Source organism: Chlamydotis macqueenii, chromosome 7, assembly GCF_036417535.1.
Source record: "Chlamydotis macqueenii isolate bChlMac1 chromosome 7, bChlMac1.mat, whole genome shotgun sequence".
NCBI lineage: Eukaryota > Metazoa > Chordata > Aves > Otidiformes > Otididae > Chlamydotis > Chlamydotis macqueenii.
In genome coordinates, this window is record NC_141562.1 from 12893558 (window position 1) to 12913014 (window position 19457).

The 19457-nt window shown below is 38.0% G+C and overlaps 1 protein-coding gene across 1 annotated transcript in view; it reads right to left on the minus strand.

Annotated features, from left to right (window-relative positions):
- The window catches only part of CTNNA3 (catenin alpha 3), a 475445-nt gene that overhangs the window by 440718 nt on the left and 15270 nt on the right, over positions 1-19457 (minus strand). The window contains exons 3-4 of the mRNA XM_086752374.1: positions 15343-15509; positions 5117-5236 (exon numbers count right to left, since the gene is read on the minus strand). Of these exons, the coding sequence (XP_086608500.1) occupies positions 5117-5236; positions 15343-15509 (287 nt within the window). The remainder of the gene's footprint in view (positions 1-5116; positions 5237-15342; positions 15510-19457) is intronic.

Consider the following 19457-nt stretch of genomic DNA (forward strand, 5'->3'; position numbering starts at 1 on the left):
CAAAAACATTAATTTGCTTTCTAGTTTGCATTTTTCTAACGTCCACCCATTGGATCTTGTCATACTTCTGTGTACTAGAATAAAGATTTAGTTAAGTGCCTCTATTTGTGATATTTCCAAGTCATAACCTTTTCCAGATAAGCTAGAGTGACTGAGCCCTTTAAAGTTTTCCATTACAATGCTTGTTTTCTTAGCAACAAATAATTCACCTCTACCCTGAATTCCCTCCAATTTTCAGCATACTTTAAAAAGTGTTTGTCACACAATAAACCTGCCAGTTAATAGGTGATAATCTCTTTTGAAAACTTGGCTGCACTTTCTGGAGTAGAGCACTTTGGTGAACAAATCTCATGCTCAACACAACACCACCTTTAAAAGCAAAGTGAACAATCAGAGAGAATAAAAGTGCACTTATTCCATTTTAACACAAAGAAATACCATTTGACTGTAGGAACAAGTCTTCATTCCAAAATTAAGAACTTTAAAATGTAAGTTTAACCTGTATGATCATGAAGACAACTGCAGTAGCGATAACAACAGACTGCTCTGAAGTAAAACAGGTTAAGGGCTCTGCTCCATCTCCTGAAATCATTATTTCCTGTAAGCGAAGTAAATTACTGTGTGCCCCATAAACGTTTTTGATACAGCCCTTAACTCCTTCAGTTTCTAACATAACTTCCTAAAACATTTCTAAATACAATGATCATCAAGAAGCAATTCTAAAAATATTTTTAAACGGAATAACCAAAACAGTTTCACATAGATTCAGTTCTTTAACATACCTTGAGGGCATACAATCAAAATCAAATAAGTAAACTTTAAACTAGCACACCTTTACAATAGTGCTTTTGTTTGTGTTCACATACTAAAGTTCTGTTGTCAACTGTCAGATTACCACATCGCTGGAGACTTCTAGGCAAAAACTGAGTGTCTTTGAATTACAGCCAGCACTGCTACAGGCACCCTAAAGGCACTGTTCACACTAAAAACAGCAGCAGCAGCGATAATTTTTCAGTTTAACAGGTGCTAAATACCACTGAATTTGATTATAATTCCATTTTTATTGTAGCTATTGCACAACACTCCTGAAATGACCTTACAGTAAGGTCATTATAATGAATGGCCTTAAACCAGTACTGTTCCAGCTGAACAACATACGGACAACTTCCCTTCAATAGGAACAAGGTCCCATATAAGAAAAAAGGAAGCTTGCACCTACTCCAGTATCCCAAGAAGAGTGTTGTGATCTATCACCGAGTCCCCTCTTATCACAGGGTGCTTTACTATTTTGTCCTCATTTCTCCTGTAAATATTCCTATTGCAGATGTGTTAGTATTCAGGTTGATACAAAACAATGCTCAATGTAAAGCTTACTTAACTCTTATTGGAAACATTCCAATAAGTCGCAGAGCAAGAGAACAGTTTTACTATTCAGTGTGGCATGGAGCTATTCTTTTTTAGTCAGATTTGAGAGATTACAATTAAAAGCTTATTTTATTTCAAAGGAATTGCCAGACTGTCTCCTGGACAAGAAAGAAAAACTACATTTCTTGGAGACAGGTATCTCCTGGAAGGCTTCAAAATGGCAGACTGGCTATAAACTGATATTCTCAAGCCAAGCAAATTTCTCTAGTGGATGCAACCCAACCCTAGAAGCATGTAGAAAGATTAGGTCACTGCAATTTAGACAGATGAAGGGACATCCATCTGGATGGGGGAGAGAAAGTGCTAACTGAGCAACTGATTAACAAGATAATGGGATCACCAAAAAGTAAGCAATTTTAAGTCAGCTTAGCACACTGAACCATCTCTACACAGGGTTACACAAATGCCAGAATGGGAAAAATGAAAGGCGCAGGAACATGAAGCCTATGCCAAGGCTGTGGGTGAGTCTGCAGTAGCCAGCACTTAGCTTGGTCAACCAAGTGACCACAACCTGAGTGTGAGCAGATCCTGTGCATTTCTTCACCTGCACCATTTATCAACATTTGCAAGGGGTCAGCCTACATTCCACTGTTGAGTATAAATGTTTTGTTTCTATTTTATCTTTGCCTGGTCCAGGTTAAACACACTTTCACCTAACATGGCTAATAAGCCATCTCTCAAGTATATAGAGACGGAGCTGTGATATTCTTACCATCAGTAAGAATAAAAGCTCTGACATGCAGTAATGTATTTGGGAGCAGACTTGAATATGATGGGAGTTCATCACAGACATCAAAAGTAACTAGACCTTGCGTATCAATGCAATTCATACTTCATTTCGTGTTTGGTACAGAGAAGAATGGCGAAGAGCATTGTGCAGACTTCTTGACCACAATACGAGATGTCATCCACACAGTTCAGGTTTGCAACAATGAAGCCTCCAACTCCAAGAACTTCCTCTCTTCCTCCTCTGTAATCACCACAGAATTTAGCCACGCTGACCAGTTCCATGCCAGTTCAACGTATACACTCAGCCTATTTGCAAAATTAGAATCTGAAAGCTCTGAGAAGTTTCACCGATGTGTGCTAACAACTTTGGGGTTCTTATATAAAGTCAGAACTGAATTCTTGACCTCACTGCCCATTTTAAAGAGGCATTTCTGTTGGCAATCTGCTGGCTATCTGAAAACTCAAGACCTTCTACCTCATTCTGAAAATCACCAGTTCAAAATTATTTAATATAAACCATAATCCCAAACACGTTTGCCTCTTATATAATTCTGCCACTTATAGAAGCTTAGTCTATATTTATAAATCAGAAGCAATGTGGGTCATTTTAAACATCCTTTAGAAAGCACAGTTTTAATTTCCCATCTGTCATGTAAACTTCACCACTAAAGAATTACATTGCTACATGGCACTTTAAATCTCACATCTAGAAAACAAGGGCAGAAGCAGATAACTGTATTTCATTCAAAAGCAATATTCATTTCTTTGACTACATAAAACACTTACTTGACCATGAATTGATTAATATTCTTATTGTATACAATTGTTTGTCTCCAAACAGATGGCAGTGACTCAACATTTTGCCAGCCGGGCTATGAATGTACCTTTAGTATAATAAGAGAGCATACAAGTCATGATCAATTAAATGCACATGTTCCACAAACTCAGATGCAAATGTCACAAACTCAGAACAGCTTCAGTCCCAATCCAGGTCTGTGATTTTTGCACAGTAATCAAAGCAAATCTTAATCTTTTCACAGAGCAACCACTTTCTTTTCAAAACAGGATGCAATTCAAAGCATCATCTTTGAATAAATGAATAAATAAATAAATAAATATGGCACCTTTTCAAATCTCTCACTGCAGATTTCAGCAAGTTCTACTGAGATTAAAATCTCAGTATCAAAACCAGGTAAAATACTACTCAAGAAAACCATAAAGCTACTGATCAGGTATACAATGCAAATTAACTAAGACACAGAGGACATCTCTAGTCTCTCTAATTTATTGGGATTTTTTTTTGTTTGGGGATTGTTGTTTTGGGTGATTTTTTTGGTTTTTTTTGGGGGGGGGTTGTTTTTTTTTTTTTTTAACAATTTCAAGCTTTGCCTAGTTTATTTACTGAATAGCATTGTATAACATTTTAGGAAGATTTAAACACAGAAGATAGGCTGGTGTATCTTCTGTTCTGTGACTGAAAGGAGGAAGTGATTTTACATCTAATATACCTTTAGTACCTCCAAATGCAAAAGCTTCTGCCAACACAGTTAAATATAGAGCAGATACAGCATGGGGAGAAATATGCATGCCTGTTATTAAACAAGGATGTTGAGATTCTCCTAATGGCTTGAAAGTGCAAAAGATTGAGATGGGAAGGGTAGTGGAGATCTGAAAATAGGACAAAAGATGTCCTGCTCAAGGTGAAATGAAGCATGTTATTGAAGCATATTCAGAGTCTGCTAGAGAACCAGATAGGTATCACTTGAAATAACAAGGAAGTCTGCAAAGTGGAGAGTTAGAATTCCGACTAGAGAAAGCTACTCCCAATAAAAGTGTGATGATAGCCTGAGAAGTAATTACAGAATTTACACTTCCCTGGCTCAGAAACACTCTCCAAGTCCTTGCAGATGTGACATTTATTATGTTTGACATAATTATGAGATCAGATAGCATAAATTCACATTAGTTGCCAGCTAAAACATTGTCTTTTGATTGCCGGCAGCCTCGTGTCAAAGGGCACAAGTAACTACGCTATAGTGCTACCAGCATAACAGCTCCCACCACACTGAAACTCACCCAAGCCAATTGCTCCCTGACCTCCCTGTCTCAAGAATCAAATATTCATGTGTTCAGATACCATCTGTCCCCGAGTCCTTTCCTAATTTTTTAACTATCTAATCAATTACCTGAGATAAACAACTCTAAGTGATCGGCCCCCAAGCAAATGAAGTTTTTGACAACACTGACACCAAGCGACAGAATTCAGAAAAATATGAACCAAAACCCCCACATAGAAATGTTAAGATTATTTCATCAGTAGGCTCTGAAGGAGGCAAAGTCTTATTCTACCAAGAACACAAAAACAAGTGAAGTCCTATTATGAAAGCTGACATTTTCACAGAAGCCATGCATAAGTGACAGAAAGTATGTCCAACATTAAATGCATGTTAACAATTTGATTTAGCTTTGATCTTGGAAGCATGAGTCAAAGCCCTCATACACTCCACAGTTTTATGCAATCTAGTCTTGTAAATTCATTTCTAAAGAACAAGAAATTAGTTATTTGCGTGCACAGTCAATATCTGATTCCATTAACTTACATGGATTTAGTTCATTTTTCAAGTAAAAAATCCAAATAGTACTTTTATGCCTTCTAATTAAAAAAAAAAAAACAAAACCAGAAATCAAATTGTTCTGTGCTAATGTGAAGGTTAATAGTTTACAAGTCTCACTTTCTTGCTTTACTTGTATTTCTCTCTGTTGAGAAATCCAAAGCCATGCAGTCCAATGCCATATGTATTAAATAGAATAGTCATCCCTCCTGCTGGCTCACCTGATGACATTACACAAAGCATAAAACCCTACTGACAGAACAATAACTCTATCAAACACATCAGTTTTCCCACCCACCATCTTTATGCCCAGTATTCTATGTTTTCCTACTAAGCTTCCACATTCTTACCTGCTGACGTTTGTATGCCAAATAATCAAGATTTTCCAGATCTTTTTGAAACTTCTGGTAGGTTTTCTGTAGATCAGATTTACTGGATACATTTCTTAAGGATTCGAATGTTCTTTGAAACTGTGATGGTAAAACAAAACAAAACAACAAATACCATCATTCACACAGTTGCTGTATTTTTCACTGAATTAGGATTTCATTCTACTAAATTCTAATGTTATGGAGCTGTGTTACCTCTTGAGTATACCACCTTCTAGACATTTGTACAATTTTGTTTTGAAATCAATCCCAGAATCCAAAGTATAGTATATATACCCTGTTTAATTAAATTAAACCCTCTAACTTCATAGGTCAGACTTGCATAAGACAAAACACTAGCAATCAACACAGCTCTAAAGGTTAGTTCTTTTTCTATGCCATGTTACAGGATGGAATATATTCATACACAGAATTTTTTTTTTCCAACTAACAAAAGCATATGCAACTTTATACAGGACATTAACTCCTCATTCTATCAAGTGTAACAGTAGATCTTATATATAACAGAGTACTCCTTATCAAGTTAATTTACATTAATTATACTTCATTACAGGTCTTACTCTTAAATTTAAAATTTCTTTTATGCATACACTATTATTAAAAATAGTACTGGTATTTTTTAAAGCGATGAACAATACCAACCCAAGGAACTGTCACACAGTACGGCTAAGATTTGTGCAAAGGGAGAATGAGAACTACAGCTTCCTTGCTACCTTCAGGAAATCATGAACGCTCTCCTCTGACTTTCTCAGTTTCCCTATCCGTATTGTTCTTCACCTCATAAGCATGTGACACCTGTAAAGCTGTAAGTAGTTTAGGAATATTTTATCAAAGTGATTGCCACCAAAAGTGAGTCTATAAAGATTTATTTACACTGATATAATCAGGAAGAACAGGAAAGACAGGAAGAAACTCTTCAGTAAGGTCTGTTGTGATAGGACGAGAGGTAATAGTTTCAAAATAGAGGGAAATAGACTTAGATTAGATATTAGGAAATTTTTTTTTACGCTGAGAGTGGTAGAACACTGGCACAGGTTGCACAGAGAGGTGGTGGATGCCCCATCCCTGGAAACATTCAAGGCCAGGTTGGACGGGGCTCTGAGCAACCTGATCTGGTTGGAGATGTCCCTGCTCCTTGCAGGGCAGTTGGAATGGATGGCTTTTAAAGGTCCCTTCCCACCCAAACCATTCTATGATTCTATGATAACTACATGTCTTCTAAATTCATTCAAAATACTGTCTTAGCGTACTACAGTTACAGCGCCTGTAGATGAAGTACCTACTGTAAGCTTGCATGTGGTAGTGATGTCCCAAGGATGAGGCAAAAGATCAAAAGAAATGGACTGCTTTCCAATCAGTTCTGGAAAATCAAGCACTTCAACAGTAACTACAGCACATGTTTCTCTATACTTTTGCTGAAACTACAGTCATGGAACTGGAAAAATGAACGATAGGAGTAGAAGAAAAGAAAAAACTCCACTCATCTTCAGCCTCTGTTTAAAAAGCTGGCAACAGAACTGACAGCTCGTACTGACTGGCAATGTAGACTGCTCCACGGTGGGACTCATTCCACGGGCATTTGACTGAAATCAAGTCCAAGCTGTATACGCTGTTGAGCAGCCACTAGGTAATTCCTCTTTGGGGATAATAACCAGACGCAGTGCATTTCAGCTGACGATTTACATACAGGTACATTCTGGAATCTTTAGGCAAGTTAGCACTTATTGTTTTCCATGTTGTAGCCCTTCTTTCAGTCTTACTGCTCTCATTACCAAGAAGCATGCTAAGGCACCGTTTGTATTTATTTCCAATTTATCATACTATACCTCATTCAGCATCACTAGAGGTTAACTGGAGACTTTCTAGTTGCATTTGAAATGTTTGCTACCAAAAAAAGAAGTAAAACAAAGCTTTCTCAAAGTATACTAGGCTGGGCTGGGCTAGGCTAGACTGTGCTAGGCTGCACTAGGCTTGGCTGGGCTGGGCTCAGTTGGCCTGGGCTAGGCTATGGTGGGCTGGACTAGGCTGGGCTGGCCATGGTTAGGCTGGGCTGGGCTAGGCTAAACTCAGCATGTCTGGTCTAGTCTGGGTTAGGACATGCTTGGCAGGGTTGGGCTGGGCTGGGCTAGGCTTGACTGGGGTTGGCTGGGCTTGATTGGGGTAGGATGGGCTTTGCCTGCGCTTGGCTGAATTGGCTGGGCTGGGCTGTGCTAGGCTTGGCTATGGTGGACAGGGCTGGGCTCGGCTGGGACTGGGCTTGACTGGATAGGCTGGGATGGGCTTAACTGGATAGGCTGGGATGGGCTAGGCTTGGCTGGACTGGGCTGGGCTGGGCTTGGCTGGACTGGGCTGGGCTTGGCTATGCTGTACTGCGCTTGACTGGGTAGGCTGGGCTTAACTGGGCTGGGTTAACCTGTGCTGGGCAGGGCTTGGCTGGATTGGCTGGGCTGGGCTCAGCTAGTCTTGGCTATGCTGGGCAGGGCTTGGCTGGACTGGGCTTGGCTGGGTAGGCTGGGCTGGGCTAGCATGGGTTAGGCTGGGCTACTCTTGACAGGGTATGCTGGGCTGGGCTAAGCTTGGCTATGATGGGCTTGGTTTGGCTGGACTGGGCTAGGCTGGGCTGGGTTAGCATGGGTTAGGCTGGGCTGAGCTAGTCTGGGGCTGGGCTTGACTGGGTAGGCTGGGCTAGGCTGGATTAGGCTGGCTATGCTGGGCACGGCTGGGCTTGACTGGGTAGGTGGGGCTGGGCTGGACTGGGCTTGACTGGGACTGTGCTTGACTGGGTAGGCTAGGCTAGGCTCAGCTTGGCTATGCTGGGCTGGGCTGTTACGGGCTATGCTTGGCTGGGCTGGGCAGGCTTTACTGGGTAGGGCTTAACTGAGCAGGGCTGTGTAGGGTTAGCTGGTCTGGGCTAGGCTGGGCTTGGCTGGTCTGTGGTGGCTTTAGCTGGGCTGGGCAAGCTGGTCTGAGCTATGATGGGCTGTGCTGGGCTTGGCTGGGTTGGGCCATGCTGGGCTGATCTGAGCTATGCTGGTGTGGGCTAGACTAGGCTTAGCTAGGCTGCAGTGGGCTAGGCTATGCTTCACTGGGCTGGTCTAGGCATAATAGCCTATGCTTGGCTGGGCTATGGATGGGCAGCCTAACCCCGAGTAGCAGATACTGTTTGTTTTGTATGCATTTCCTCATTTCTGCCTCCCAAAGGAAGAAAGAGTTATAAAATAAATTTCTGTAGATCAGAAGGTCTGTGCATGCTTGAGATACAAATAATTGTTAATCAGACAAGCCATTCCACATTACACTGTGACTTCATTACTCTACTACCAATAAATAACCCGCGAAGAGAAACTGATTTTCCAAGGTTATTTTACCAACTGAGAATTTGCCTTCAAAGATTAACAGTCAATAAAAGGAAATTTCAGAGCATCACTTCCATATTCTTCTCTTATAAGCCCTGCACTTCAGTGTTAAGTAAGTAATGTTGTAGAAGCAAAACACAGTAATAACTACTCAGAAGGAAACAATTCAGCAATGCTCCCTTTTTCCTGATAGGTTCAAAGAGTCTACTGCAATGGAGTCCTAGCCACCAACCAGAGCATGCAGGCATTTACATACTCCAAATAATAACTTAAAATAGATCTCTGCTTTTCTACTATCCCACCTTCCAACTTTCCCAAAATAATTTTCAAACTTCATCACCAGACACAATAGAGATTTCCCCAACTCCGTTGTACTTCCGGCAATTTCATGCTTTCTGCATTAACCTATGCTACAAACCACCTTTGTACCATATATGTCCCCAAGCTTTATGCTTACAACTTGCTTCATCTGGACTTTATCTCATAACTTCACAATTTTTCATTTTAATGAAATATTAGTATACAAATATCTCTCATACTCTGTATGAGAGATACTCCTTATATTTTCTCTCCCTGTTCTCTCAGAAGGTGGGGGGAGTGAGAGAGAGACTGCGTAGTCTGGTCCGATCGGGGCTGAACTACGACAGTATGTTAAACCAAATCAGAAGAATTCCATCTTACTTAAAGAAAGCCTTATCCATTCAAAATAAGCCCCACTTCTTTCACTCCCTTTCCCTCTATACCTGGGTTGTGCAAAGAGTTTGTACAAAGCTTAGGACCAAGTGAGTACAGATAAATTTTCTCTGATCACTATTTTCTCCTATCAGTTTGGGTAACCGATAGGTTGCTGCTTATATTCTCTTTCATCATCTCAGGGATACAAACAGATACCACTGTTGTCTAAGGCAGCTTTTCCCAGCTTTAAGAATGTTTTCCTTAATTAATAATAAAAAAGTTTATGTCCTCCCTTCCCAGGTCTGTCTACCCACCTCTACATGCACAGTATTCAAGAGATATTAAAACTTGTTCCCTCCCAGGCAGGAGTTTTAAGAAAGCAATGTATTCCCTATTCTCTCCTATTGCTTTCTTGCTCTTTTGTTTAGTTGGGGGTTTTTTTGTTGTTGGTTTTTTGTTTGTTTGTTTTTTACCTTTAGAGTGCAGTAGATGGGTATATTTTCCTTTGCTATTGTGACTCATTACTTCATTACTTAAAAGGCAGTGGCTGAGCAGTAGGGAAGAAGGCTATGTATTTATCTGCCCTGCCCACAACTAAGGGTGAGGGTCTGCTCCTACTGTACTCTAAATCATGCAGACTCTCTGGGAGAAATGGAAATGATCCTCTCTCAAATCTACCAAGCATGCTTTGCTCATTGAGACCCTTCTAGGATACTATGTAGGACTGGAAACAGTGAAAGACAGCAGACAGGGTGCCTGCAGCAGAAGCAAAACTGTGAAATTCCTGGGAAGTGAAAAGTCCTGAGGGAGCTGACCCACACCTAGGTCTTAGATGTGACAGCAAAGAAAAGTTTTCAACACACACAAAGATGACACGGAAGAGTCTACTGCAGACAGGAATCTCCTGAGAGGTATTGAACTAGAAATAAGACTGAAGGGAAAGCTCTACACTGCAAACCAGGAAGGATTGGATTTGTTTTAAAATCTTTTCGTTTAAGTGTGTTTTGGAAATATAGCCACTATATTCCATTTTGTTTTCTTATGCTCTGGTAAAACAGCCTTCAGGGTTGCTTAACTTCAAAGAAATTCTAGAACAGTAGTACCTGAAGCTGGCCAATTAGATTCCCTTCAAAGCCATGTTTCTGACTGGCAAGAAAATAAGAATGTTCCTTTTTTCAGCGATTCCCATGCTAAGACCAAAATCAGATATTCTATAAACTGAATTGCTGTGACTGGGGAGATGGTTCCTTAGCAACAATTTGTTACAAGAGAGCCATTACGAATATGGCTGTTTCAAGGGAGGCCCTAGGGTCTGTAAAGCCAGGAGTCATTAGGAAGTTACAAAGTGGCAGTAAAGAGGCCACTATACCGCTATACCAAGAACAGAAGCTGATCCAGGTTTCTGTTGTACTCAAAAAGACCTTCACTATGAAAAGCCCAACAGTTAAAAGTAATTCTTTAGGAGCCAATTTTCTGCTGACATTCATTGCACATTACAGACTGCCACAGAATTTGCAGAGTGCAATGATAAATGCTCTAGCCCTGATTACAAACAACTGCATCCCACGTGGCATATACTGATGCCAGATTGGTAGCAAGAATCCATTTCTGCTGGTTGATGAGAAAACAAATATGAATATGAACCAAAGGAGAAGCCAAATCCTCTCTCAAAGACTCCTGTCATCTTCTTAATATCCCTTACTTTCAGACATTTCTCTTGCAATAGGAGTGACACATGCCCACCAAAGCAAAGGTGGGAAGATCCTGATCATTTTCAGTTTCACAACCTGGCCCTGTACCCCAGGACAGCCTACATTCTTTTTAGCACTTTTTCTGTTTTTTAATGTTTTACTGCATGATACCACAGTCAGAATGTAACTCGTGAGCAAGTAATATTTTAGTTTAAGCAGAGTTATGCAAGTTGAACCAAACACCTAAGTATGAAGTGTAGGTAAGCCTGAGATGACTTACCTCTCTTCTTTTAACCAGTAACCATACTGGTTTTCTCCTGCTCAAAACATTTTTAATGCTGATGAATACTACACAGGGAAGGGAAAAACAGGCAGCACTATGCCCTCAGGGTCCAAGTTCACAAGTTGCTTCTTATGTGTAGCCATTCTCTCTTTTTTTTTTTTCCTGGTAAGAGTATTAAATTAAGTCTAAGCAAGCATTTTATAAAGATCATGTTGTCCAAGGCATTCATGAAAAATATGAAGACTTAAACAGTAAATCTACAAGCATGACAAGCAGGGAAAAAAGGCAGATAAAACATGCTGGCTCAGCATGATCTGAAATAGATTAGAGAACAACAGGCTGCCAATGTGCTATGAATGAAATTCTCAGAACATGTTACCTTCTTGCTGTTCTCTGATCAATAACTTCAAGCAATTCCATTAGTTTGTTAATTCACTTAATTAAATAATATTGAGCATTACTAACCATGATGAATGAGGCTGGTAATACAGCTCAGAATCAAAGAGTGCAATATATGATATAGCCCTTCATCTGACTACAGACTACAGATCTGACTACTATTTTTCACAACTCAGTTTTTTTTATTAGAGACTTCAAACTCTGAAATAAGTAAGGAAACTCAGAAATGGACAGCTCTTGATTTAAACTCATTCCTATTAAAAAAATTAAGTTGTTTAAAGAAGCAAAACCTTTCTTATCAGTGTGATGTACTTTGTTTTCTCAGTCAACACTAAAATGAGCTTGCTGTTTGCACTGTACCATCCTACTCTTATAAGGCTGTAAATTCCACAAATAGCTAGAAATATACTGTGCCAGGATACGATCAGTCACTGAGAAACTGTAGTAGCTTCTAATATGCATTATTTGATAGACACTTTGCTGGGTGAAGATTCTATAGAATCCACAAAACAATCAAAATTCTATCCACTTTATTAGTGAAATTTAAAAAAAAAAAAAAACTAATCTCATGTTCACAAAGGTACAGTTTTGGATATTTGGAGTGAAATTCCTGACAGGTTTATCAAATCCTTCTAAATAGACTAACCTGTTTTTTCTAGTTCAAAAGTTGCATTTCAATATTTTTGTGACAGAAATATGTGGTATTTTCAGGATTCTACTCTGGTTTATATAAAGATTTTATTACATAGAAGTCAAGATCAGCCTCAAGTCTAAGTAAAATGTACAGAAAATAGTACTCTTATACACTGCATAAACCAGAAGGAGCTAGCTGAGGTTCATCTTTTTTCCTAGATATACTTAGAATGGCAGATGCAACACGTAACATTACATGAGGCTTTATATGACAGCTAGTCACATTGTCATTGTTTCCTTTCTGTTTTTGTTCACAGATTACAGTGGAAATTAAAGGTTAATGATCTAGACTGCATTCTGTCAGTAGAAAGTAAGTATGGTTTCAAATCTTTTGAATCGCAGTGGTGGAAGTAACCAGCTTTACTGAGTGAGCAAGACTAAAAAACTTTCAGTGCTCTTTGATAAATGGATTTGAGAAATAGTAGATACATAAATTCCCCATGAAATACTTCCATATTGCCTGAGATCTGATTAATACTCTACAGAGTTGTTTGATGATGCTGGATCACTTTCTTTCATTTTACACATATAAACAAAAACTTCCCTGTTCAGAATTTTCATGTAATTTGTTCTACTATTACTTTTTTTTCCCCATTTTAAAAATTAATTTTGGCCCAGTCCTTTCAATTTCTTCATTTTATTGTACGACAATTATAGAGAACAGAGTTATGGAAATAAAGGGCAATGAAATTTCTCATCTCTTATATGATTACTAACGGCTGTAACATCCATTTATTTGTGAAAAGGATAAAATTGTACAAGTATTAGAACTTTAGAACAAGTTCAAAGAAAAACTGCTGATGACTTTTAAAGAAAGTTGATTTTCAAGTCATATGAACATGCAAACATCAAGAATATTAAAGCTGATACAGCAAAGACAAGGTCTACTTTCTATGCTGCAGCCCCTCTGTGAATACAATGTATTTTTGTTGGAGCAAGTCTTTTGAAGAAAAACTGAATTCTTAAGGGAGTTTTAAATTATAATACAAGTTGAGGACTTATAAAAGAGTAACATTGAGACTCATTCAAATATTTAATCGCATTTAAATCTGGTTCAGTTAGTCATGACGAAAAGTTGTTATAATTTGAAGGCTGTTCAGTAGCATATGCTGTAATTATTCTAAGTTGATTTCCTAATTAGATGTCAACATAAAAAGACACCATTACAGTTAATATCACTGTCGGCAAGTTCAACAGCCAGGGCAGAAACTACTTAAACATGGAAAATGTACCACCTTCCTCTAAGGACTAGGGTGAGTTTTTTTATATAGGCATTTTGGAGAGTGTTATGCCATACTAATTTTTTCTAAGAGTTAATTGAAGAATTGAGTTCAAACTTTAATTAAGATAATTAAATCACAGTATGGAAGAAGAAGAACATTTAATTGCACTTTTTGCAGTGTTAGAGTTTTTCCTGAATGCTTCTTTGCATTCTTGTACGATTTTCAGATATTGTTTGTTTTCATTTTCAAATGAAAATAATGAAGTGAATTATACAGTTGTTTAGAAATACTGAAACTTTAGGAAAGAAAACTAACCAATTTTAGTTCTCTCCTGTAAAACATACTTCAAACACTTCAAAGTGTAATAGGTTACCAATGAAAAATACCATAATTCAATAAAATTTTCCACAAACAGTATGAAAGACATAGGCCACTCCTCTTACTGCCAACAGATTTCATACATATATAACAACACAAAGGCTTCTGCAAGTCAGTGTTCATTTAGTTTGTACTGCATCTCCAACAATTGTCAACGTCTGATATTTCAAACACAGCCTGCACCACATTGTTTTATTATGAAATACTGTTCCTACTCTGATTGGGTGCTAAATTTTCATTCCCCTGTCCTCACCAAACTGAACTTGCTTCACAATGGCCTCCCTTTATATCAGTGGGTCCTCTTGTGGCAGGAGGCATAATCAGAGGTGGCACTGATTATTCACCTCTGCCCTGAAACATTAAGAAGACAATAGAACTCTGATTTTTTTTAATCAATCTGTCACACATTACTGAAGATACTGAAGATATTAGGGGAAAAAAAAGGAAACAAAAATAGAACAATTCCTTGCTCTTCCATTAAGATACACACCAGATGGAATGGACTAAGTAACCAGAGAAGAAACTCAATAAACACATTTTTGTGGTCAGATACATGATGCTGGGAAGGTTAAACTCACACTGTTAAAAAAAAAAAAAAAAAAAAAAGAAGGAAGCCTGTTCACATGGGACACTATGGCTGGCATTAAAGGAACTTGAATTTATATAGACAGGAAAGTATTTTGATGTTGAACAACAGAATTGTGGACATTTTGCCTAATTCAGCAATAGTGGCACAACCATTTGTTAGTTTCATATGGGAATAGAAGAAAGAGCCATCCCCTCTCTATGAAGGGAGCCAAGTGGAAAAAAAGATGACTGAAAACATAGCACTATTATGATACGCACTTCTGAAATGTATTATTCCCTTGAGTGAAAAAACCAAATGGCTTTTAGAGAATATTTTCTACTGCACAATTTTTAAAGCTTTGCAAACATTAGGACTTTCTAGTCTTCTGTCTGCAGTGTACGAATGTATAGCTGGAGCTGGGGAGTTGCCAGAGGCCTCTCTCACACATCTCCTCCTTCTCCTTTTACCTGATCTCTCTCACAAACTGAATACAGAGATAAACTCTTACCTACTCGGTTCTTTCCCTCCTATGTAAATATCCATGTAAAATTCCACCTTTAAGATTCTTTACAAATAAATTATTCCCTGCTACTGCCACAAATATCAAGAAGGTTTCACACATGCAATTCTATACAACAATTCAAGTAAGAGAATAGGAAATAAGAAAAAGGACCTTAAAATAATATTGTATGGATAACCACCTGCTTCCCCAGATCAAATATGTTGAGTTAGAAGCAGAAGACATTTTTTGATACATTCTACAAATCTCATCTAGAATCTACCATTTTACCAGTTGCCAAGGTGGTTATGTGCATGAGATTTGCAATTTCCAGATACAAAAAGATTTTTCAAGGCAGAAAGAACCATCAGTAGACACTTCCCTAGCTAAAGAGAGTCTGAGTTAAGTCAAATTCTACTCACCACAGTTAAATGTTCCAGTAAGTATGCCACATCAACCATGTCCGCCAGGATTAGAAGCCTTGTGACAGCTGTAAGCAGAGACCGTGCTGCTTGGACAACAGCCTGCCTCTTAGGCAGATAGCAGGGATCACTGGTAAATGCCTCTGCTGATACCTTTAAGGCTTGACCTGTAAAACAAAGACATAAACTCCCTTAGGCTATATTGCAACACCCAGGAAAAAAAAAAAAAAAAAAAAAAAAAAAAAAAAAAAAAAAAGTAGTTAAAACTCAATCAGTTATTTGGCAAGTCACAAGTATTGCCCATAAATTTCGTATATCTTTGTTGCCCTTATGTCTTGAAATTAAGGTCAATTATTACAGGTCATGTAGAATGTTCCACATTTTGAATGATGCTCCCTTTCTGTTCTTCTGAATCATTTAATTCTGAAATAATTCCCTTGGCAATCACACCATTACTCTCAGCTGTACACTGCGAGGTCATGGGGCTCTATGCTAAACTTCTCTAGTTACTGCTTTTTATATTACTATGTACTTGGCTGTCCTTGCTATTAAATAATTCCTGGTCACAGAAAAGAATCAAATATTGTTCTTCTCATTATAAATATAAGTGAACAGAATGAAAGTCGCATACTCTCGAACGTCTGACTCTGACATAACACATGTGAAATCTATGCAATGGAGCTAGTAACTGTACCAGTAGACAAAAATATACTGCTCCATAACAGTTTTGCAAATGAAATTTAACAATAAGAACAATGATGACACTCAAGTTTATTTTCAGCAGTCTGTCACCTAGATTCACTCTAAGAAAAAAAAAAAAATCCTTAAACTAATTTCTAAAAGCATTTCAAAGTCTAGTATCACTGGAGGAGCTTTGCTAGTGATAGCACAACCTTGAGAGAAGTCCCTCTACACAGAACAGCACTAGAAAATTTGTCACACAACCACAAACTGCTAAAATAAACATTTGACCCCCTAAAACCTCTACATCAGCTTGGAAATCAAAGATGGATCAAGTGTCACAAAAATTAATTGTTTCAGCTGTGCTAAAATTCAGAAACATCATTAGTAAATGTAGCTATCACAAGACTACATATTCATGAAGCCAGCCCTTTGCTGACAACCGCATTAAGCATGTCCTGGATTCTGGATGCAACAGTAAAGAAAAATATGGCATTCGATACATTTGATATTGCTCCGGATTTAAATGCTTTATTATGCAATGTTATTTCTACATTTATCTAAATTACTTAAGCCTTGGTATAAGAATAGAATATGTTTCTCCAAGCAGTCATTTATTATCATAGAGGTTTTCTACATAGCAAGAGAGAGTGCAAGAACATGTAATTTTTTTTTCATTTTGTTCTACAAATTCTGACCAAAAGTGAGGAGAGAATATTGCCTTCTGAAATAAAATTCACAGTACTTTTAGCACTGTATAGCTCCACTCAAAGGCAAGAAGTCTGCACAGGCCACATGCAGGAATGCTACTGGCATGTCTACTTAAGAGCATCTGGTAGTAAAGTATAAAGCTAGTTATGCAAAGCATTTTGCTACGTGAACCAAGTACGGGTTTTTATAAGCTTTGGAGTCCTCAAATCAAAAGCTAGGCAATAAGGTTTGTACGCACAATTTGTAATTAATGCACATTCACAGAAATACATACAAACATCAAGGATTTCCTGTAATTACATAGATATAGACTTTTATGCTGCTCCCTCAATCAGAATTAAGTGAGAACTTTTCAAGTGCACCAGACAGTGCTGACAGGTTCTATATGTGACTTCATTTCTTAAGATTCAGAGAAAAAAACAAGTCTTGCTGCTCTTACTCAAAGTTGCATTTGAGAAAAATACTAAGCAAAGGCTACAGAAATAAACCTACCAGTTACTACAGGGTTCCCATACCAGCACGTGAGATAGTACTGGCCTGATTCTCAGAACACTGAATACTTCCAACTTGCTAAAACTCATCAGTTTTCCAGGAACACCTGTCTTTAATAATGCTCTCTGATTTTCTCTTGAATTTGTTGAAGGCTTTGTGCAAACCATGTATCTTAAGCACATGCTTAGCAGACTCCATAAATAAATAAAAATCACACTAATTTGAGATCTGGTTGTAGCACCTACTACATCATAAAACAAGTGAAAGTAAAAAATATCAGTTTCTTGTGCTCAGGACAGCAAATTAGAACTTTTCTTTTGTAGCTGGTAAGATAATGCACCATAGCTGAGCACACGACAACAAATAAAACTACAGAAAACAAAAATCAAATACTAATCAGAACCACAGATTTTTAAGGTTTTTTTTATTTCCTCATCTGCAACGAACAGAAACACCTCTCCAGATCAGTGCTGTTTTCAGTACTGGAAGAAGTTTCAAAGCACTCATTTGAGCCCAGTAATCTTGGGGGTGGGGAAGTAAACAGAGAGAAAATGCTGCATACACGCATATATATCTTTAGATGTATTGTTGAAGGTGACTACTACAAATGTTAATAAATGAATAGCAATTTGGGAAGTTCTAGTAGGAATTTAAGATACTAACTCTGCAAATTCATTGTGCCTTCATGAGAACATGGGTAATACAGTGCATACACACTATCATAAAACTAAAATCCTTGCCTTTTCATTTCTCTTATGACTTCAAACAGAAAGAAAACTTTCCATGCTTCTGAGAACAAGCAGTGTCAATTGAAGAATCTGACAAACGGTCTCCATTTTATTTTCATAGTATTTAACTACTGTCTGTTTGTCTTGCCAATGGCTGGTTTTGAATATCTTATATTTGATGTGTTATCTTTCAGTCTGTAAAAGTACAAATTAACATCACATGGTTTTTTATGTATTTGGAATGTGCACACTGTAATATTCATTCAGACAATTATAACTGTCAGATTCTTAAACACATTTGCACAAAAACAGGAAGCTGACACATGCAATGTCTTAATAAAAAAATACAGCATGAAACAATTGAATTTTTTTCTGTAATTAAGAGGTACAAGTGTAGAGCGGTCCACCTTGGTCCCTCAGGATTCATTTTAAAAAATACTGACTAAAACATCAGGGAGACATTGTTTCCCAAGACAATAAAATTAACATCTTCACTGTCTGACTGGCCACCTGGTAACTTTTGAACTTTCTGACCAACTTCAATAAGATTTTTACACAAGAGAAGATATTCAAAGTTAGCTAACTACTTTTCCATGAAAAAAGGAAATCAAGAAAGAGACAAAGTTAAAGCTCTCACTGAGGGCAAGCTGGGGCTCACCTACTACTAAGCTTCAAAGAATCTACAGAAGTGTTGAGATGAAAATTTGAAGGATGGGAGGCTCTCCTTGTCCCGCTGTTTATGGACTGACTTTTTTTTTTTTTTTTCAGACATACAGAACACCTGAAGTGTTTATAAGGAGAGAAAAAAAAAACAGCACACAATATTCCAGTGCCTGTTCTTTATTAGCAAGCCAAGTTTATGACCTTTGGGGAACTAAAAACTTCTTAGGCACAGAATCTGATGCAGTTCAGAATAACTTCTTTTGAAAACTAGTTAAGTCTGCAGAAACCAAGATAAGAACTAATGCAGGGAAGGCAAAAAGAAAAGAAAATAGAACTGGTTACTTTGTAAGGAAAATTGGAGGTGGGGGAGGAAGAGAGAGAATCAACCAACCAGAGGGAGACTATGTGTTATCCTCAGTCCTGTGGTTCAGCTCTCTGTGATCCGAGGCCTAGTTTGGTGTAGCACAACTGTGTGACCTTAGCTGAGAAAATGCTAGGTAAGGTGCAAGAAAGGATGTTAGCTAACATCACACAAGATAAGTAAAAAACACAGACAGAAGTGAAGTTGTACAGATAGTAGTAATTTGCAGTCAAAGAATCCAAGAGGAAAAAATACTGACATGAAAAGTTATAAACCTTAGGCAAAAAGACCCAGGGACTTGCAAGATAACAACTAAGCCACAGTTCCAAAGCAGCAACAGATATAAACATTCTCCCACTTGACTGACATCTGTCTCGCCAGTATTATTGGGGGTGATAAATACATTAACACTTTGCTCAGTCACTCATTAGTCTTAGCTATCTATTGTATCCATTAGCCAATAACCAACTGCTTTTTAA